The following is a 21,388-nucleotide window of genomic DNA, read 5'->3' on the forward strand; positions in this document are numbered from 1 at the left end:
AATTGGAAATGATATGTGGAAAACAGATACATTCTTACATTTTTGTCAATCTAGGAAAACTAAACAAAAAAAAGTGAGTGATCGATAAATAGAAGTTTTAGTTCCAAAGTCGAAAGAATAAGTCAAGTAGTAAGATGTGTTGCTTTCTTACTCTGACCACACTGGTGCACTCAGGTGATGAGAAACGAAGACACGCTTGTTTTCTCCTCAGCAACAAAGAGAATGTTGATCCTACTCCTCGGGGTAAGGAGGCGATCGGCTCGCCATCTCTCTCGTCAGGAAGAGTTCAATATCCAGAACCAAAGGTATCCAGGGAACCCCAAAAACCAAGCCTGTATAAGTCAAGGCTGTTACGATCATGAGATTCCAACCTGTTATGGCCATAATGAAATACATATCAAACTTCTCAAAATAATACACATCAATTGTCACATGGATCATTTTATCCTTCTTTAATTAACCAATGAGGATATATTCTTAAGCTATTTAACCATGAATTATGATGATCTAACGTTTTACCCCTAGATTAAACATATTGTTTCTCTTTTAAATCATGAACTGAGTAACAACAATAATTTTACCAACTTCACATTCATGTTTTTAAGATAGTCTCAACAAAAGTAGCAAAACAACCAACAGCAAATAAGTAAGCGACAACCCATATCCACATTTTCCAGAAAATGATCAATGCAAAAATATGCTGCTTTAAGCAAACATGCAACACTTTCCATTTCATAGCAGTCATTTTAGTGCCAGCTTCACATATCAAGGCCTTCACGTCGACAGACAACGTGGCCAATACAGTTAGCATGCTAGCTGAATTTAGCTAAAACTCACAGAGACGCTGACAAAAGTTGTAAAGTCGTGGCACAAAGGTCTCTGAATCACCTCTGTCACGGTGCATGAGCGCAGTCTCACAGAGCGCTGTGTTTCTGACCGTTTTAACAGTTATCACTTGTGACGGCTGAACTCAGTTATGAAACAAATAGCGCTCGTTTCCTCGCGTTATCTCTCACTCGGTAACATCAAAAATGTTCTGCTAGGGTGGGACTTATTTTCTTTCCCCAATCGGGAGTCTGTATTCCCCGAAATAACCAATGAGAAGCTGGGTAAAACTGCTGTGACTGAAACTTTGCTTTACAACAGAAATAAGGTTAATTTAAAATGCCATTAAAGGCTTAAATGATCTGCTAGGTTACATCACAAATAGAAAAATAATCCTAAAAATAGAAATATTAGGGACTCAAATTCTCTACCTGGTTACACTGACAACACAACTCCCAGAGTCAAGAAGCATATTTCAAATCCAAGAACTTGTCTCGTCCTTGGATTCCCTGTGTGTTCGTATTTCATTAAAACCCTTTATCTCACTGATTCAGCTCCGCTGTCACAAGGACAGCCACAGGAGAACATTCCTGCCCACTGCCATATCACTGTATAATACATCACCTCTGGCCAAGTCAAACACAAGACTGTAACACTGATACACTGTTGTTGCTGCTGTTGGTGATCTTGTGCACTACTGTTTTGTTTATTTTTCCTACTTAGTTAACTTAATACAATTATATTCAGTGTATATACTGTGCATTTTTATTACTTTGTTTTCTTAAATTGAATAGGTCCTGCTCTGTCATTTTATTATATTGTATATAGTGTGCATTTTCCATACCCAATATTTTATTGTGTAACCCTGTTTGCTGCTGCCACAGACAAATTTCCCGTTGGGGAGGAATAAAGTACTTTTCTATTCTATTCTATTCTATCTGGCTGTCTGCGCTTGAGTCCTCACCATGCCCCGTGACATCTTCTTTCTTTCTCTCCTCTCTTCCTCACTTTTGTCTCTTTGTTTATCTTGATCCGTCCCATTTCTTTAATTTTTTTCCTTTTCATCCTGTCTTTTACCTGAATTTGTCTTATTTCTTCCTTCTACTTTTAGTTATTTCTTTCCTCCCTTTTTTGATTGAATTGATTGATAATTCATAGATCTAAAGATATAGTTTCCAGAGACTCTGCTCATCTTCCCAATGAGTACTTTTACTTTGGGTACTTAAGTATATTTCCCTGTTTGTTTTCTTGAACAGAAATCTGAATGAATAATTCCACTCTTCTTATTTCATTCCTACTTTTATCGAATAAACAACTTGAGTGCTTTTTGCTCCACTGTTGAAGACATGGGCAGGTTGGGTCAGGTTACCTTGTTGTACCTGTATTTGATTGGGTTCAGCCTTTGACGAATGTAAACATTGACTGACCTCTGAACATCATTTCACAGATCACCATGAAGAGGCGGTCTGCCCTCTACGTCGCCAACTTCTTGGTACCGATCCTGTTATTCTTGTCTCTGGACTTGACCTCCTTCCTGATCTCAGACACTGGGGGGGAGAAGCTCAGCTTCAAGGTCACTGTGCTGCTTGCCGTCACTGTGATGCAGCTTATTCTCAATGAAATTCTGCCATCTTCTTCAGACAGGATTCCTCTTGTAGGTAAGGACGGTCAGAGTCTTGCCTACACTACACAAGAGCAGGAACAGCACATGTACTGATGCATGTGTGGTTATTTGTCCACATTCCCTCATTAGTCATCTTCTGCATTGGGATTTTTGGTTTGATGATGCTGAGCCTCCTGGAGACAATTGTGGTGATGCGTCTGTTGGAGAAAGACTCTGCATCCCAAGCCAATAAAGCAGATGAAGACCAAAGCCTGAGTGAGGACTGTGGAGACAAAGTTGGCAAAGCTAACTGTGGTACAGGTGAGATTAAGCATAAATTCTACAAACTTCTGCTTCAAATCTACATTCTCACCGGTCATTGAATCAAATGTATTCTTTCAGAGTTGAAGAACAGGACTTCTTCTGTCTGCAATGTGTCTGTTGATGAAACTCCATCTGAACAACTGTCCAAAGAGGTGAGGATTGTGTTGCATTTGAAAAGGTATGTTCACCTGAATTAGAAAAACAAACAAAAATAAGAAAGTATAAAAACTGTTTGACTAATTTGGATGAACCAACCCTTTTAGTCTCATCACAGTGGACAGAAAACAAAATATCAAATCTTACGGATGGATGGATGTAATGCAATCTTTTATGCTCCATAATCTCATTAATGACCAATCTACTAAACCACTTCTGCAGGACAACAGCAGCCAACCGACTGAGGAGTTCAATGCTTTGGAAAAGATCTCAGATGAGATGAAGGAGATGGAGAAAACACTGACTCAGGTTCTTCACAGCACGAAGGAAGAAGGGAAGCCCGGCTACTGGACCAGAGTGGCTAAAATAGTCAACATAGTTTTCTTCTTTTTCTATGTCACAGCTGTCAGTGTGTTGTTGAGCGTTCTCTTCATACTATGGAACGAATCAGAAGAACAGTAGTGCTCGTCGAGTTGTTAAGTGATTGCTCCAATTACCATGGACATTCATTGCTCTCATTACAGAGCTGCCACAATCAACAGATTATTATCATCGATATCTTAAACTGGGCAGACACTCTGAATTGGTCTTCTTGATTAGAGCGGTCCCACTGAACTCAAAAAACATTTGACTTATGTTGCGTTAATTATATATTATCAGAAATAACATTTAAAAAACCTTTCAACAGTTCGAATCATTTTACAGAAAGTACTTGAACTTGGTGTCGATGAATTACAGAACCCCCCCCCCCTCCACCTTGTCCTGCCGTGCGTCGGCTCACAATTTGCATGTCATAATTTCTTCTCTGATATTCTACTGTATGATGTACCGTATACGTGATTTGGTGAATCACAGATTTGCATGAGAGATATTACATTAAATTGTTAGAAGAGGTCCCGCCCTAAGGGAGGCAGCAGGAGCCCGTCCTCCTCTGTCCTTAACCACTTTCTTCACTATCCTGCAGGTGTCATGGTTTAAGCATTTTAATCAGAATTTCAATCACGGATTATTTGTGTGGATTATAATGGGATTTGGTAATAGTTTATTTCAACAAACTACTTTTTTAAATGTATTTTGATCTTTGTCTTGCCTCTTAAAAAAGGGAAGAGTAACCGCTTCTGCCTCTGATGTAGTCAATGCACTGTTTATTTAAGGATTTGTGTTTGTTCATCCATTATACTCAGCATGCATACGATATAACAAATGTACAATTATTTGAAGACATGTAATGTTTTATTTATGGCGTTTTCTATATTATACAGCTTCAATAAAGTGTTTATGTATCATACATGCTCTCAACTTGAAGATCATTTTAACATTGATATCTTGATGTTTTCTTCTGAGGAAATAAAATGTAGTTGATATTATTTGCTTCATTCAATTAATTCATTTTCCAAGTTGCTATGATGTCCGGGACTAACCATTGTGTACAGATGGATGTAAGGGAACACATCTAAAGTAGCAACCAGAGCACCTCAGCTGACTGACATTCATTTTCTATTATTATATTGTTATATTGGACTATTAAATTCAAAGCTATATATTTTTGGTACGGTTTTGTATAGATTTGGTGGTTTTAGCTCCACTGGTGACGTGGCTCAGTGGATGTAAAATAATCCTAATGACTTCGTGATCCACTGACTTTTTCTAGCGTGACATTTGTGGTTTCGATTGAAATGTCTCAAACTATTGGAAATTTGTTTTTGACATCCATCCATGTCCTTGTCATGGTGAGTTGTGTGATGGGAAAATATGTCAGTCTACTGTTTTAGGGTTAAGGAATGTGAGTTTTAGAAGAGCAGGCACTAAACCTTGTGTTTTCTAAATGATTCTCGTAAATTTCGGATCCAGGGGTCTTGTGATCTGTTATCTTGGTATCTGTTTTCCTGTGCATTATTTGTCTTCAAAGACGGCAACACAGATGTTTAGATTACGGTACTTCCTGATGAGCATCAGGAAGAGCAGGACCCTCTTTGCTATTTATGATGTGTGACGGTTCACCGGTTCACCGGTTTATTCCGTCTCTGCAATACTGTGACTTAACTCTTTAACCCGTTCACGGGGACATCAAAGGAAGCATCTGATGTCTCCATAAATATTGTGGGACAAACTGATAACAAAGGGATTCGTAAACCGGCCATAAAGTGCCTTCAGGGTATCGTAAAAGACAGGACACTGTGCTTCAAAGGAAAACATCTGCCTTGACATCTTTTATTATACCAGCATGCTGTTTGGGTATAAATGTCCATGCATTTGACTGTGTCATCAGAGCACCTTACACAGATGACGGCGATGTGTCTGTGAGACTGTGTTCTCTTTGCTTGCAAGCAAATAAATTGACTATTACAACTTTGATCGTTCATCCAGACTCTGTTTCATTTGACATTGATTTGTTAACACTTTAACACTCTTCTCCCGACTATTCACAGAAATATTCCACAACAGTTGTGAGACTTATCCTCTTGCGCCATCATCAGGTCAAAACTTGTATTTGTCTAATACTTTGGTTCACGATCAAACACCTTCAAACTGTCCTAGCCTTCGTCCTCATCTCTACGTTACTGGAAGTGTTATTAATTAATTCAGTACGTGCTGATTAATTACTTTGCAAAAATCTAATAACACATTGGAATTGTCGATTCATCCATTTTGCTAAGTCTGAACTTCACCACCATTCTTCTTTTGTCACAAACAGACAAAATGTTCAAATATTTCTTGCAGTGCACAGCCATTTATTAACGCGGACAATGTTTGAGCGCATGGACGAAGCTGTACAAGAACCACAGCAGCAGCGGTAGCCCCGGCAAACAATTGCATTTCAATCAGTTCAACTAAAAGAGCAGATAAATAATCTGCCAGTTGTTTTTTTACATTTTTCATTGACAGATTACAAAAAGAGAGGCATTTCAGACTTTGAATCGCAAGCTCAATATCAGCACTTGGTCTTTATTATGCCAATAGGATTTCGGGAATTTGAGCGAGAGGGAAGTTAAATACTGCAACCACTGTACTCTTTAAAAAATAAAAAAAGACCACGATTCTGTCTTTACAAGTAATATCAATTTAACAACTAAACATGTATACTATATTACATCACAGATAGCGTGTTTTGTACTTTTCTTCCATGCAGCCAGTGGTTTCCATTTCATCTGTTGTAAATAAAATATACATTCATTCAATGTTAAACACAGCTTATACGCGGATATGTGAGTTCCAGTGCACGAAGGTCAAAAACTCCAGGCGGGGCACTCTAGCGCTCGCCTGAACAAAGTGGAAAATACTAGAACTCTGAAGGATAGCTTTTGCCCCAGTTAAATGTCACATTGTCTTACAGAGAACTAGTCTCAACTGCCTGCTCCATCTTAGAGATAGAAAGAGGCGCCCTAGCATATCTAGCGCCTAGCTTATCTAGTTGGCCGAACATAACAATATGCTGTTACATCAACATTTCACACACACTGACGTTCCAGAGAAGGCGGGATCCGGACGTGAGCCAGTGTGGGCGGAGATGCCCAGTGCTCCAACAGGCTGTCTGAAAGATAGAAACAGATCCGCCTCCTACTTTGTATTCAACCAATAGGCTTCCATCCGAAGAACCTATTCACGGCTCGCGCACTCTGTCTAAGCGCCTTTTAGCTTTTCATTCGCTCCTACAGAGTGAACTTTTCTAGGTCCGTGCACGTTTAACTGCTGGACACAATACTTCTGTCACAAATAAACCTTATTGCTTGAATTGAGCTAAACGCCTCGACCTAAGTCTGTTCACCTGAGTTTTCTCCTCAACATGAGTTTTATTCTCAACACTGTGCAGTGTCTAACTATAAAGTGAGGAAACTTTGTGTCTGTCTGCGTATTCTTTGCCGAACTGTTTATCCGATCTACGTCACACTTGGCGGGTGTATTGCTGGGGACACAAGGACGTGCAGTTTGGACATGCGACACTTCAACGTCAATAAACCTTGAATAAACAAACGCACACGCGCTGCTCTGTAGAGCAGCGGGGGCGGAGTTTCATGTTGTCTTGCTGCGGGCCATCACAAGGCACGACTCATTGTAGTAAGAGTTCAAAATCAATTAGCAGACTCCTGATACCTGGTACAGGTGTGCAATCCATCAGTCACAGTGAGCATCAAGTCTGGATATTTGTGTTTAAGCTTCAGGATATTTTTGTGGTAAAGTTGCTTAAGTGCACATTTGGGTTAAAATATCTTGTTACTGTAATTTAAATTGAACAGAATCTATTGCAGACTCGATGTTGACTGTGATGGATTCAACATCTTTAGAAAGCTTCAAGAGTTTCCTAATTATTTTCCAGACTGCACAGAAATTAATGGAAACCAATGAGTGTCGGGAAAGAAGGTAAAATATATCCAAAAAGTCTGAAACATAACAGAATATTCTTTAAATGGATATCTGTAAAGTAGACAGTATTTCTAGCAACAGAGGGGGTGATCTTTTAAAACAGTTTGTGCACTAGGACATTAGAGCCCGACTGACTTCGGATTTTTGTAGCCAATACAGATCATTTTAACATAAATTTGAGCTGAAACAATTAGTCGCTTAATCGATTTGTAGATTGACAGAAAAAAGATGTAACTATATTTGTAAATCAATTCATGATTACAGTCAGCTGGACATTTTTCTCTCTGCTGGACAAACTATGTAATGACAACACTGTTTCTAAATCACCTCAATCACATCTTTGGCATTTCTGGACTGCTGGAAGTTAGCTGACATTGACTCACATGACACTATTATATCTGTGATGTGTTAAAGATCCACTCACGTATCAGTTGGGCTCTAGTTTACATGACAGACGCATGTGTATTAGCTGTGAGATTGAGCTGGTTTGAGACTATAAACACAGAGGAGGCCACAGACGAGTCGACTGAGCTCTACATTCATACAGCCTTCACTCATGCTCAGACTGCCACATCCAACACTGGCTTATGCACAACCCTGACTGGCAGTTAACATGTGACTCGACACTCCAGTGCAGCACAGACAGGGCCACCTGACATCTCTCAAATAAAACCCACGCTCCATGTAATGCACCAAAACACAAACCTGGTCAAAGTGCAAAACATGTTTGATGGAGAGAAATTTAAGACGATGAGTCATTTTTTTATTATTTTTTTTAAACAGCCTGTAGCACAAAGAGGGTACAAGCAACAACAATTCCATAGGAATTTAAGAAGATTTTAACACATCCGTCCACCCCCCTTTGTCTATCTGTACAGACGTTCCACCTCCCAGCACCAGAAACATGGTGAGGGGATGCAGGGTCGCCCATCTTAATGATATTCATGATTTCAGCATTATTTAAAAAAAAAATCCCAGGTGGGAGTGGGAAACCTGCAGCTCTGGAAGTTGATGGCGGCAGAAGACAGTTTAGTTCTTGGTCGCTTGTGTAGATTCAAGAAACTCCTTTGCTGCAGACGACAGATTTTGCACCAGCTGTCTGATCACGACCTCCTGCTCTTTGGCCCAGGATAAGCCGTCGCCCACTGCGATGTTGACGGGCACGCACGCAGCTTCCTTCTGCAGGTCGGTCAGCCTGCAGGCGGCGGCGACTCCTGCCAATCCCAGTAGCAGCAGTAGGAGGAGCTTGAACATCAGGCCAATGAGCGAACGTTGAGGTTTAGGCTTTTCCACAGCAGCCTTTTTATCTGCGGAGATAAAGAGAGAGTGGGTGATGTTAGAACGACTCCTAAAACACTAAAAACAAATCTCTTAAAGAAATGTACCCGAGTTTTTTCCACCACCAAAGAATCACAACCAAGTTGGTGTCGTTTCACAACACATCTTACAAAATCCATCTTCGCTTGCCGTTTGTTTTCTAGGTTTGTTTTGTCAACATCATAGTTCATGAATGTGATGCTTTATTGGCAACTGATGGTCAAATGGCAGATGTTGATTTATGCTGACTGTCATGAATTAGTTGTCAGTGGAGGTTGAACTTGGTAACAGACAGCCATGAAGTATCCCTTTAAGAGGTGCATCATTCAGACCTTTAGACTCACCTGCTGCCTGTCCGTTCTTTTTCTTCTTCTCCTCGCTCTTCTTCTTCTGCTGGTCGCGCGCAGCGACGGCCGCCATCTGAGCATTGTACTCTTTCCTCCTCTTCTCCTTCTCCTCCGCCTTCTCCCGCTTACGAGCCTCCTTCTCTCTGGCTTCCCGCTCCCTCTGCTTCACCTCCCTCTTCCTCTCCAGCTCTGATGGAGGGACACATATGGAAGAGATGCAGTCAGACATTAATATAACTATTTCTGGTTTCCTGCCATCAATATAAAATGCACTTCGTCTTCAGCAGATGAAACCATGAGACTACAGAAGCACAATCATTACTGAGAGCCAGAGAAATGTAATTAACATACTAGTCTGAGTCAATATTATTTTCTGTATCTATAGAACTTTCTATAGCAGAGCTGTGTTTTCTTCTTCTTCATTCTCAAGACCCCTTCAGGTTGGGAGCAGCTGGACTAAATGAACTAACTACTAACTACATAAAGTACTTCAAACTAGCTTCATCTTGACCTGCTACATGAATGAAATGCTGCTTACATGTCAATGCAAGAGCACTTATAATCTAACCAAATCTGACCAGACATTCAAGGCCAGTTTTCATGTGCCAGAAAAATAATTGTGGTTCGATATCTCGCCCTTTTCATTCTGACCTTTTTCCCTCAAAAGGCGTTTCTGTCGTACACGATCGACCTCGTCCTGAAGACCTCTCATGTGCTGCAGAACCTGGAACAAAATCTCCGTTAGTCATTCTTCTCTTTCTCAATTAAATTGTTTCATTTAAAAGGGGCTTCATTGGCATGAAAGTTTCAAGAGCAATGTTGCCAAAGCAACACCTGCCTCACCTGGGTGGCACACTGTTTGCACTGCTTCTCATCCAGACAGTCTCCTGCTGCCTTGGCCAGGACGGCCTCCAGCGGGTTGTCCTTCAGATCCAACCACTTCAGACTCTTGAGAGCAAACAACATTGGAATCAATTCGAGCCGGGCAATAATTCAATGTGATCACATTGTGATGAAATCATACATTGAGAGATCGTGATACACGTTTAAATTGTCAAAATTGATAATAACAAGCACATACTAACTCAAATTACTCAGAAAATTGGATTTTGGACTAAAGTTCTTAATTCAATGAGAAAATACAAAGTACTTTATATTCTTCAAGTAATACATTTACGCAAAACCATGTGGTTATTTCATATGGACTATTTATTTATTGAATATGAACATACTAAACCGTGATATATATCTTAATCGAGATATGAAATGACCTATATCGGGATAGATTTATATCATCCAGCCCTAGTATCGATCTTCACATTGAATAAAGTGTAATACTGCACAAAAATACGTGTTAGCAGGACTATCTACTCGATCAGCTTCATTGTCTAACTGAAGTATAAACACCTAATAGCAGCTGCACAGCATCGGTCTTGATGTTACAGGACCAGTAAATATAACTGTAACATGAGCAGACGGTGCTTGTGTCCGACACCCACCCTGAGATGAGAGAAGCTGACAGGCAGGACACTCAGCTTGTTGTTGTACAGGTCCAGATGTTTAAGGCTGGCCAGGTTCCCCAGGTCATCTGGCAGACAGGTCAGCTGGTTTTTACTCAGATCCACCTTCACCAGGTGGGTCAGGTTGCAGAACTCTGGCTACAAGAAGGAAACAGAGCCAAACAAAAAACAAGAGCTCAAGTCCTGTGTTAGTGACAACGTTGGCAAATCTAAAAAGGTAAAGTTTAAGGTTAGCAGGCTCACTTAATTTAGAATAAAACATTAATTTACCGTTATTAATGAAGAACATTTTAATTTTGACATAATTAAGACCACATTTGACAACCTGTTTCCACTGCTTTATATTCAACATAATGAAAAATCCAGAAAGAAAAGAACTTGAATTTAAAACAGCCTCCCTTATTTTTCAGATTATATGCGCATAAAACAAGAAGTAGTCATTGCATGATTTAAATATGTCGCTTAACTTCAACCGCCATCATGATTTAGCACAATCATTGATAAACCCACAAGACAACTGATGTATTAAGTATGTTTAACGTCCAATCTAGGGTCCATAGGATCACCAGTTACGAAATAATTTAAAGGGATAAGAAAGGATTCAATGTCATGTGTTCTCTTGACTTCTGTCTGGATACATTTACCTCTTCAGGCCTCTAAAGATCCTTACAACTAAACAATCAGAGGATGTATTGTCACTCTATGGAGGAACTGCCCAAATGTTGTATTTTAGTGGATAATGTTTGTACTTACAGGAAGGGAGGTGATGTTGTTGCAGGACAAGTCCACGACAGTTGCTTTGGTGAATAACGCCTGTTATAAGTCATAGCATGGGTCACTTTAGTTGTAGCAGTAAATGTACATTTAAAAACACGCAGCCACATCACGGCCAGCCTTGTGTTTGAAGTGAAAGCACATGCACGTGATGGTATGAATGTGTAATTCATATTTGCACGCACAAACTGAGACACAGAGGCGAAGAGTAACTCACCAGCTCTCTGACTGGCACCTCGGCGAGGTTACTCAGGCTCAGGTCCACTTCATTACCGCTGATTTTATCCTTCAGGTTCAACACTTTGCTGTTTTTACTCATCCTGGTGTCTGAGGTAAAGTCTGTAAGCAGAGAGGAAACATACTGTGGATTTATTGTGACAAATGAAATAAACACCGACACGAAGGCATTTTGAACACATTCGTACTGCAGACACTTCTGACGAGCAGAGAGCAGGAAACCCCCTCTAACGTTAACGTTTTACACGATGTGCTCACCTGTGTGACAGACGAAGGAAATAAAACGAGTCCCAACTTCGTAATGTGAAGAAAGTTAGCGGGAAAGCTCTGAGACGTTGGTAAGTAACGTTACGTGTTTCTTTTTTTTTGGGGCAGCACTGACTGCCTCAATGAAAATCCACGTCACTGATTGAAGCGACAGCGCGGAGCCATTGGAGCAAACAGCGCCACCTGCAGCCCCGGAGGACACATCATAACTACAGGACATGTACACGGAACAGCACGTCGATATACATGTAAATATACAATTAATGCATTCTTTAAAAACACAAAAATAGCATGCATGCATGTACATATACACGGCTACATTTATTATTTATTTATTATTTATTTCATTGTGTATATTTTGGATTTGCGTAGTCTATAAATGCATTATATTCTCACTTGTTTCTACTTCTGCACAGCAATTTCATGAAGTTTTAATTTACCTCTGTCTTTTATCTTTTAATGTCTGATCCATTTTCAGCCACGTCACAGTTTGGCATCTAACCAGAAGTGCAAAAGTCATTTAAGGGTCTACAGAGAATAAAATATGGAATAGAATACCATGTTGCATCTAAGGGTTAAGAATACACGAAATATATACAGTATGGACATAGTAAGCAGGTATATACTAAAATTGCACGAAGAAAAGCAAATATTTGGCCCAAATGTCTTTGATGAATAATTTGCTCATAAACCAACAAACATTTCAGTATTTGCAATTTTGCTCAATGTTTTGGTTTCATGGCCTATTATCAAGCCCTCACACGCATACGAAAAGAAGACAGAGAGTCGTTATTATTTTTTTTAATTGAATTATATTCAACACAAATTTCACATGTACCCGTTGAGATCGATCATCTCTTTTACAATGGTGACCTCTCCAAGACAGCAGCAAAAGCCACAGCCTTTTAAAACAGCAGTAGAATGATTGGGCTCTGGAGGACCCAAATTGCTCAAATTACCACAAATCTTAAACAGAAAGCCTGCTTCACAAACTGTGGGGCTTGATGGTAAATGGACTGTACTGGAATCTTCTGTCCAAGTTCTAGTCTTCCAACAACTCAGAGCGCTTTTTACACTACATGTCATTCACACCCATTCATACAATGGATGCAGGCCTATAGCATGCATTTTACCCAAACGCAAGTCGAAACAGGTATTTCTTGAGCTGATTTTAAAATGAAGTCACAGACTCAGCAAATTGTAGGGGGGCAGGCAGAGCATCCACTTTGGTGCTACTGCTTCAAAAGCTCGGTCACCATGGGTCTTAAGGCGTATGGACAGACAGAAGATATCTGAAGATATCTGAGTATGGGGGTGATGTGAGATTGTCTATTTGTCCTAGTGAGTAATTGGAAAACTGGATTACCTGCAAACAGTTAATAGCAGACGTTACAATAATCAATGCGAGAAGAGATAACATAGAAAAGATGTATGTCCAACCCTTGATGGAATTTTAAACCTTGTTTCTGCTCGACTCGTCTCACATATCGTTACCAGGTTTTTCTCCATTCTTCAAGCTGCCACGACATAATCTTCAATGTCTCAAAATATGAGACAATCTTTCATAGAGAGGTTACATCGTAACGTTACATCCTCGTACGTAACACACGGGCATCATAGCTTCAGCGAGAGACTTTGTTTAAGTGTGTACTCTTTCTAATTGCATATTTTCACAGTAATATATAGTTTTACGACAAAATGCAATTTTGTTGATGTGTAAAATTATATTTTAAATTGACAAACATATGTGTAATTCACCCTCTAATGTGTCACAAACTGAAGGGGGCTGCTTGGTGGAAATGCAGCTTAAGTTTACTAGAATATTACAATACAACATGTGCTTGATGTGAACCACTGTGTACAAGTCGATCAGAAAGCTGCAGCTGATTCAGAACGCTGCAGCTCGAGTCCTCACTAAGACCAGGAGGGTGGATCACATCACTCCAGTTCTGAGGTCTTTGCACTGGCTTCCTGTCCAACAAAGAATTGACTTTAAAATCCTGCTGTTGGTTTACAAAGCACTGAATGGTTTAGGGCCAAAATACATCTCTGATCTGCTGCTACCTTACGAACCATCCCGACCCCTCAGGTCGTCTGGGACCGGTCTACTATCTGTTCCCAGAGTCAGAACTAAACATGGAGAAGCAGCGTTCAGTTTTTCTGCTCCACATATCTGGAACAAAGTCCCAGAAAGCTGCAGGTCTGCTGAGACCCTCAGCTCCTTTAAATCAAGATTGAAGACTTTTCTGTTTGCTGCTGCCTTTAATTGAACCACATTCAATTAATATATGAATCAATTTCCTGCATTTCTGCATTTTACTACTGCATTTTATTTCTTGCACTGTTTTTTAATGTGTTAATGAATGTTCTTAATTGTTTTTAAATCTCCTTTTATTTTGCCTTGTGTTTTGATGCTTTTAATGGTTTTATGTGAAGCACTTTGAATTACCTTGTTGTTGAAATGTGCTATACAAATAAACTTGCCTTGCCTTGCCTTGCCTTACAACATGCAAATGGAGCTTATAGTTGCAATACCACTGAATGATTAAAAACTACCCGTACAGGCAAATACACCTTTTATCACGAGCTTTGCTAAGGCGGCAGAACAAGAAACGGATAATTAGGATTCGGTATATCTCGGCCAGATGGGAGTTGAATGTAAGATGTGTGGTGAGTGACACTAAATTTGAAGGCAGAGACTTTATAGTCACCACCGCTTCGCCTCCGCGTCTGCACTAACTGACCTGCAGCATGACTTGTTGTCAGTCATTAGATGGATTGGCATAATGTTCTACACTAGTCCAACAGAAAAACATACAATATAAAAAAACACTGTCAGCTGTGATGTAGAAAATGAAGAAAACTTTGTTGATTGTTTTAGCCACTCTGGTCCAGTAGCTGGGCTTCATTTCTTCCTTCCTGCTGTTGAGGAGCAGAGTCAATGTTTTCACCGCCTCACTCAGCTCATCTGAGATCTTTTCAGAGTCAGAATCCTCCGTCAGTTGGCTGCTGCGACCCTGAACAATTAGTTAAATAAACTGTGGTTAAACATTGTGAATATATAAATACGGCTGTTGCATTTGAAATTCACATTTTTGTGTCAGTTCAAATATGAAAACCATCCAGACATGCCATTATAAGCCCCAATACAGGTAGGCTCATCGATAATAAGACGCAATTCCAGTGTCATCCATTATAATCATGGAACGTATAAACTTAGAGGGTATTATCATACCTATATGCCAACAAAATCTCAAACAGGTTTGTAAACGACGTCTTCAGTGAGATTTGTGCAAACCAGGGAGGAAGAAAACAAACCAGAATGGATAAACATATGAAGTTACTTAATTAGGTCATGAAAAAAGCTGAAACTGTTGTGGAAGCTGACTCTTGCATATTTGTCTTCACATTCCTCACTCAGACTTTGGTCTTTACCTACCTGGTTGCCTTGAAATGCAGAGTCTTTTTCCATCAGATACAACACCAAAATTGTCTCCACGAGACTTAGCATCATCAAAGTAAAACTCCCAATGCAGTAGACCGCTGAAGAGAAAAGGCAGTATCGTTAATGTGAACAAATAACCACATATTGAATCAGTATACAGGCTGTTTATGCTCATAAGAAGGGCAGTCCAATGAAGTATTGATTCAGAGTTTCTTTACCTATAAGAGGAATCTTGTCTGAAGAGGAGGGCAGAATTTCATTGAGAATAAGCTGCATCACAGTGACGGCAAGCAGCACAGTGACCTTGAAGCTGAGCTTCTCGCCCCCAGTGTCTGAGATCAGGAAGGAGGTCAAGTCCAGACACAAGAAGAACAGGATTGGTAGCAAGAAGTTGACAATGTAGAGGGCAGACTGCCTCCTCATGGTGATCTGTGAAATGATGTTCAAGGGTCAGTTGAAGTTTAAAATGTATCAAACGCTAAATCGAGGTGCAGGTATGTAGTACACAACAAGAACAACATCAAGGTATATGATCGGCGCGTGGTAGGATGCGGACGATTCGCATATTCTCCTACTTCTGGACCTTTGCCAATCACATACCTGCATAAAGACTCACAAAATTTAAATATATCAGTAAAGTATTTGTACTTACTTACTTGAGACACACGGAGGTGGAAATGCATATTTAATGTATACTTTCCACCTCTTTGTGTGTTTGTATCCAGAGATACTTACAGTGTAAACCAACATGTTTTGTGTGAGGCCAAAATTGTTGACAGTTCTGTTGTTGATGGACATGTACATGAACTGCCACTCGGACTGGGTCCGCATCATCTTGCGATACCAATCGCTGTTCCATGAGCCACCTAAGTTAACAAGCTCTATATCGTTATCTGAGGTGGGAGATGAAAGCAAACAGATTGTAAGGTTTCCCTGCAGGTTAACAAAGGATTGTATGGTATGCGTGTTCAGGTCAAACAGACATGAGTACACATAAATAACGCATACAAATGTATAAGACTTTGCACACAACAGGTTAAGGGCTCACCAGAGTGTAAGACAGACTTGAAAGACAGGTTGCAGCTCTGAACGTCGAAGGGAAATTTGTAAACGTGCATCGTGCAGGTGCTGACCACCACCATGTCGTTTCTATTTATGACCCAACCGCTACTGTTAACGACGAGATACGGACTCGGAAGGGCCTTGTCCTTCTCTGTCCTGTATGAGAACAAACACAAATGCGTTTAACTAAATTACACATAATGTATTATCTATAATACTATACAACATCTAAAAAAATACTTAAAGTGCAATGAACTAAAAACCACCAAACTATAAAACTGCAATATTTCTGGTTCAACACTGGCTGGGGCCATGTGTTGCATGTTACAATGGACAAAGTCCTAATTTCTCCCATTGTTTCTTTAAATATATCAATCACCATCTACACAAGTATGAACGTATCACTTATCTGCTTGTTCCTGAAGCTCACCCTGGTTAAAATATTTGGCATCACTTCATAACACAGCTTGCTAACCCAGTGGTAGGAACAGACAAGGGCAAATGTCGACGAAAGGTTGATAATAGCAGTTTTAATTAAGATAAACTATATATATTGTTTTTTTTTACCGCTTCCTCATCCAACAGCAGAGCAACAGCAAGAGCTCGACATCTGCTAGAATCAATCTTTCCACGTTAATTACATTTGATCGCCTGGTGGTTGCGCACGTTGTTTTGCAATGAACCCGCCCTTTGAATTACCCAGTGCATATTAATAAGTAAAATTCACAGACAGGAGACCAACAGAAAGTCTAAGAAAAACAAGGTGACAAGACTGATATTCTGAAGAATTTAGTCAAGTATCGTATAATACATTTTTATTCATGTTATAAACATTATTGTAAATAAACAAAACATTTCAGTTTTTGTCATTTCTAATCAGTACCATGATTTGGACCTCTGATGAGGAAATGGATCCTCGAGCTGATGAATAAGTGCATGCTGACAAAAAACATCCCAAAAATCTGGAGGAAAACCAGTATATTGCCCTTCTCAAACCAGGCAAAGACCCAAGGCATGCAAAGAGCTTCTGCCCAATCTCTCTGCTATGCCACCTCTACAAGCTATTTGAGCGCTTGATCCTCAACAGACTTGCCCCTGTTGCTGAACCAGCCATCATACCTCAACAAGCTGGATTCCGACCTGGCAAATCTACAACAAGCCAACTTCTGAACCTCACTCAACACATCGAGGACGGATTCCAGAAAGGACTGGTAACAGGAGCTGTCTTTGTTGATCTGTCTGCCGCATATGACACTGTGAACCACCGCCTCCTCCTAAAAAAGATCTTGGAGTTGACAAAAGACCTGGCACTCACAGACCTCATTGGAGCCCTTCTGAAAGATAGACACTTCTTTGTTGTCCTGAATAACAAGCAGAGTCGCTGGCGACAACAACGGAATGGCCTACCTCAAGGTAGTGTGCTGGCCCCACTACTGTATAACATCTACACCAACGACCAGCCAATGGACCAGAACACTGAGCGTTTCATCTATGCAGACGATCTCTGTGTAACATCCCAAGAGAATTCGTTCGAAGCAGTAGAATTAAACCTCACCACAGCTCTAGAGGAGCTACTACTCTATTACGAGCGCAACCACCTACATGCCAACCCTGCAAAGACCCAAGTCTGCTCCTTCCATCTCAGGAACCGTGAAGCCAACCGACCACTTAACATCAAATGGTCTGGAACACCACTTGAGCATTGTACCCACCCTGTCTACCTTGGAGTAACCCTGGACCGTACTCTCTCCTTTAAGGAGCACATCAACAACACAAAATCCAAAGTCGGTTCCCGAAACAACATCCTACGGAAACTGACCAACTCCAAATGGAGAGCCACAGCACACACATTAAGATCGATCTACTGCTCTGGCCCTGTGCTATTCCTCTGCGGAATATGCATGTCCAGTTTGGGAGAGGTCAACCCATGCCAAGAAACTTGACCCAGCACTAAACAACACCTGCCGCCTGATCACTGGCTGCTTGAAACCCACCAACACAAGCAAACTTCCCGTCTAATATCAGCAGGGGCAATGCCAGCCGAGTCGAGAAAACAAAATCTACTAGTGATGAACGCCATCTCCTCCATGGATGTCACCCTCCGGGCCAACGGCTAAAATCAAGAAGAAGCTTTCTCAGCCATGTCCAGCCCCTAATAAAGTCTCGGGAAGAAACCAGACTCCAACTCTGGAGGGAAAAGCTTGAGAATGACCCTCCTCCAACTGTCATGGAAATACCGCCCACTGAAAACCTTCCCCCTGGCCCAGAAGCACCATGGGCTCAATGGAAAACACTAAACTGCCTCAGAACAAGAACAGGACGATCAAAAGCTGCTCTGGTCAGATGGGACTACAAGGCTGGCCCAACCACATGTGAATGTGGAGAAGCAGACCATGCTATGGAGCATTGCCTTGTCTGTCCTCTACTACCCAACCCTTGCAACTCAAAATACCTTGCAGTGTTCAATGAAAATGCAAAGGACTGTGTAAAGAAATGGGAAACTGTCACATAACCATCACGCTTCAGTGAAACGAAAAGAAGAAGTAACATGATGCTCAACCACGAGTTACTGTTGTTATTTGTGTGGATTTGTGAGGGTGAGAGCAAGCACACATTCAAACTTACATCTCTTCAATCGTTAGATCTGGCTTCCACAATAAATGCATCGGAAGAGAAATCTGTGAAATATCACAGAAGTTATCAGGATTCCAGGAAAGGTCGTCACCCTGCCACCACTACGAGAAAAACCAGCGGTGAAATGTGTTTCGATAGGTTGTGGAAATTCAATGAATCAAAAAGTGCTTTTTACCTCAGAGAGAACTCACCATATCAATCCAAATGTAACAAACTAATATCTGGTCCTCTTCGTTCTATGAGTAAAGAAATATTTGTGAAAATCCGTCCAGACAGACAACCCGGAATCTGTCATGAAACTTCACACAAATTCAGTTAAGTTTATCAAGTTACAACAAGTTTGTAAACATCACTGTTCTTATGACACAGTTTGGAGTCGGGGTGGGAACCGCATAGCAACTCACAATACAATACTATCACAATGCTTTGCCCACGATATCGATGACATCACAACATCAGGTATTTCAAACAGTGTGAATCACCCAACCACAAGAGGTCCGTGGGCATACAATCATGAATGAGTACAAAAATATGTTGCCGATGAGTCCAGTAATATGCAAAAATAGCCATGGACAGACAGACACAGAGATGCACATGCACACACGCACAAACACAACTGAACACATAATCTCTTCCCAGGCTTACATTTGGCAAACAAATAAAACAAAACCTATAAGATGCATGGCCTAGCCGCGAGTGGGCAGCACCATTTTCATGATATCCGGTTGTCCTGTTAGATGATTTTACAATTTTTCTGTTATGTTACAAGCAAACACAAAAATGGAGCCAGTATAACCTCCTTGACAAGAAACGATAATTGTAATTTATAATTTTAAGCATCACTTACCACATCTAAAATGGCAAAGAGCAGTGCATCCAGGTAAACTTGCATGGGAGATTCAGCACTACCAGGCCGGGTTATGGAGTACAGCTCATTATTTTTGGTCACGTTCAGGTGCTTCAACACATCTCGATGCCTGCAGCTACGATTGGAGGAGTTCCCATCTGCAGCTAAAACATCACGACACATTCTCCATGAGAGTTTACTCTTACAAGTTAGGACATGTGATGCTCTTAATGTTTCCCTTTAAATTAGAACTTCAGAGTCCCCATGTTTGAGTTATGTTCTCTCAACTATTTGTCATTTCGAAAAAAATGTATTCACTGCTGTTGAATTAATGAAAGACATTTGATCATATCCAGCACAAATATACACCAGCCTTCTCTTACGCTGAGTTTTTTGAGGTGCAACAGAGGAGTTCTGCATGGCTAACTGTGGGGTTGTTTGAAATGATGCCTTTGCCTTGACTTTCAATCATTAAATATGAATCCAGCTCACAAATAGGTGCAGTCATATTTCAGTGATTGTGGTCACGTAATGACCATTATCAGATGGGCGTTGGCCGGCATGTGGACGAGCACTACTCAACCACAAAATGACTGTGGGCATTTTTACAGTAGGCTTAGTCTAAATAGGCTCTCCATCTGAGAATCATACATACCACAGAATGCATGTTGATAAAAATGATGATCAGTAGCACTCAGAACTGTGTCTGAAAACCATATTCATGTGCAGCAACTTAAAAGTTCTCTCAGAATACCCTGTACATTCAGTCGGCAGTTGTTTACAGCGAAAGTAAACCCAGTGTAATGCAACATACCTGCAATAAATGCTGCTACTGTACCGTGGGAGCGCTACCTGGTGCTTTTGAGTTGTATTGCATTATACTGAGAATTGTGTCTAATATTTTGTCCACCATGTTTCTATCAATGAGAGTAGGCTAGACATTAGAAAACCTCCCATTTAAGCCCAATGCCATTCAACAGGCCCACAAAATGCATCTTATTAAGTTATCCTAAAGTATGAGTCAACATTTCCTTCAAACTGTTTCAACAAAACACAAACATTGTGTCAAATATCTCACCCAACCTCTAGTGGTATCTAGCCATGCAAATAGATTTGAGTTTAAATATCGAGGTTGAGATATCTGTCTCTGAGGAGGATGGGATCTCTTTAGTGGCACTCACAGCAGACACAGAGATGTCTTTGTTTGTGCGTGTAGCAGAGATGCACATGCACACACGCACAAAAACGACTGGACACATAATCTCCTACCAGGCTTACACTTGGTGGAGATAATAAAAAATGTTAACGAAACAAACAAAACAAAACCTATAAGATGCGGACAGCACAGACTCGCTGCTATTGGGCAGTGCCTTTTTTATAATATCCTGTTGTCCTGTTTTAGGATTTTTGCGATTTCCTGTGACAGAGAAATGGAGCCAAAATAACCACCCCGATTGATAAATGATAATTGTAATTAATAATTATAAGCAACCACTTACTACATATAGAGTAGTGCGTCACAGTAAACCTGTGTGGGAGAATCAATGCAACTGGGACGCTGTGAGGAAAAGAGAAACCTTACCAGTGAGGACGAGCAGAAAGAGGAAGCCAGCGAGCATCATGAGTGCAGGACCAGTGAGAATAAAACGTCTGTGAGAGGTATGTGCT

At 40.6% G+C, this 21,388-nt stretch overlaps 3 protein-coding genes across 3 annotated transcripts in view; 1 reads left to right on the plus strand and 2 right to left on the minus strand.

The window, feature by feature from the left end:
• LOC306794583 (5-hydroxytryptamine receptor 3A-like) overlaps window positions 1–3,370 on the plus strand; it is a gene marked incomplete at both ends in the record, with an annotated part of 8,109 nt that extends 4,739 nt beyond the window's left edge. Inside the window, 4 exons of the mRNA XM_079292697.1 lie at window positions 2,273–2,483; window positions 2,579–2,749; window positions 2,831–2,904; window positions 3,131–3,370. Coding sequence (XP_079148823.1) covers window positions 2,273–2,483; window positions 2,579–2,749; window positions 2,831–2,904; window positions 3,131–3,370 — 696 coding nt within the window. The remainder of the gene's footprint in view (window positions 1–2,272; window positions 2,484–2,578; window positions 2,750–2,830; window positions 2,905–3,130) is intronic.
• Window positions 3,371–5,653: 2,283 nt separating this feature from the next.
• On the minus strand, window positions 5,654–11,860 carry lrrc59 (leucine rich repeat containing 59). Its single transcript, XM_079293737.1, has 8 exons — window positions 11,724–11,860; window positions 11,446–11,567; window positions 11,208–11,267; window positions 10,434–10,592; window positions 9,778–9,882; window positions 9,586–9,658; window positions 8,932–9,123; window positions 5,654–8,577 (listed from the first exon to the last, which is right to left on the minus strand). The coding sequence occupies exons 2-8, from the start codon at window positions 11,545–11,547 to the stop codon at window positions 8,300–8,302; spliced, it is 969 nt and encodes a 322-aa protein (XP_079149863.1). The 5' UTR covers window positions 11,548–11,567; window positions 11,724–11,860; the 3' UTR covers window positions 5,654–8,299.
• A 7-nt stretch (window positions 11,861–11,867) lies between these two features.
• On the minus strand, window positions 11,868–20,140 carry LOC306794585 (5-hydroxytryptamine receptor 3B-like; the record flags this gene model as incomplete). Its single annotated transcript, XM_079292699.1, has 9 exons — window positions 11,868–11,941; window positions 14,551–14,749; window positions 15,172–15,275; window positions 15,396–15,606; window positions 15,913–16,070; window positions 16,226–16,395; window positions 18,865–18,917; window positions 19,721–19,884; window positions 20,104–20,140. 9 exons carry the CDS (start codon window positions 20,138–20,140, stop codon window positions 11,868–11,870), a joined length of 1,170 nt encoding a protein of 389 aa, XP_079148825.1.
• Between the last annotated feature and the right edge of the window lie 1,248 nt (window positions 20,141–21,388).

This window comes from Melanostigma gelatinosum (assembly GCF_949748355.1).
Source record: "Melanostigma gelatinosum genome assembly, chromosome: 21".
NCBI lineage: Eukaryota > Metazoa > Chordata > Actinopteri > Perciformes > Zoarcidae > Melanostigma > Melanostigma gelatinosum.

Bases quoted from the DNA above. Each gene is read 5' to 3' on its own strand.
- lrrc59 (XM_079293737.1), bottom strand. From the start codon at position 11,547: ATGAGTAAAAACAGCAAAGTGTTGAACCTGAAGGATAAAATCAGCGGT. The intron at 9,659-9,777 runs GTGAGGCAGGTG...ATTTTGTTCCAG, and splicing joins GCAAACAGTGTGCCACCCAG to GTTCTGCAGCACATGAGAGG. The intron at 9,124-9,585 runs GTCAGAATGAAA...TCCCTCCATCAG, and splicing joins ACGCCTTTTGAGGGAAAAAG to AGCTGGAGAGGAAGAGGGAG.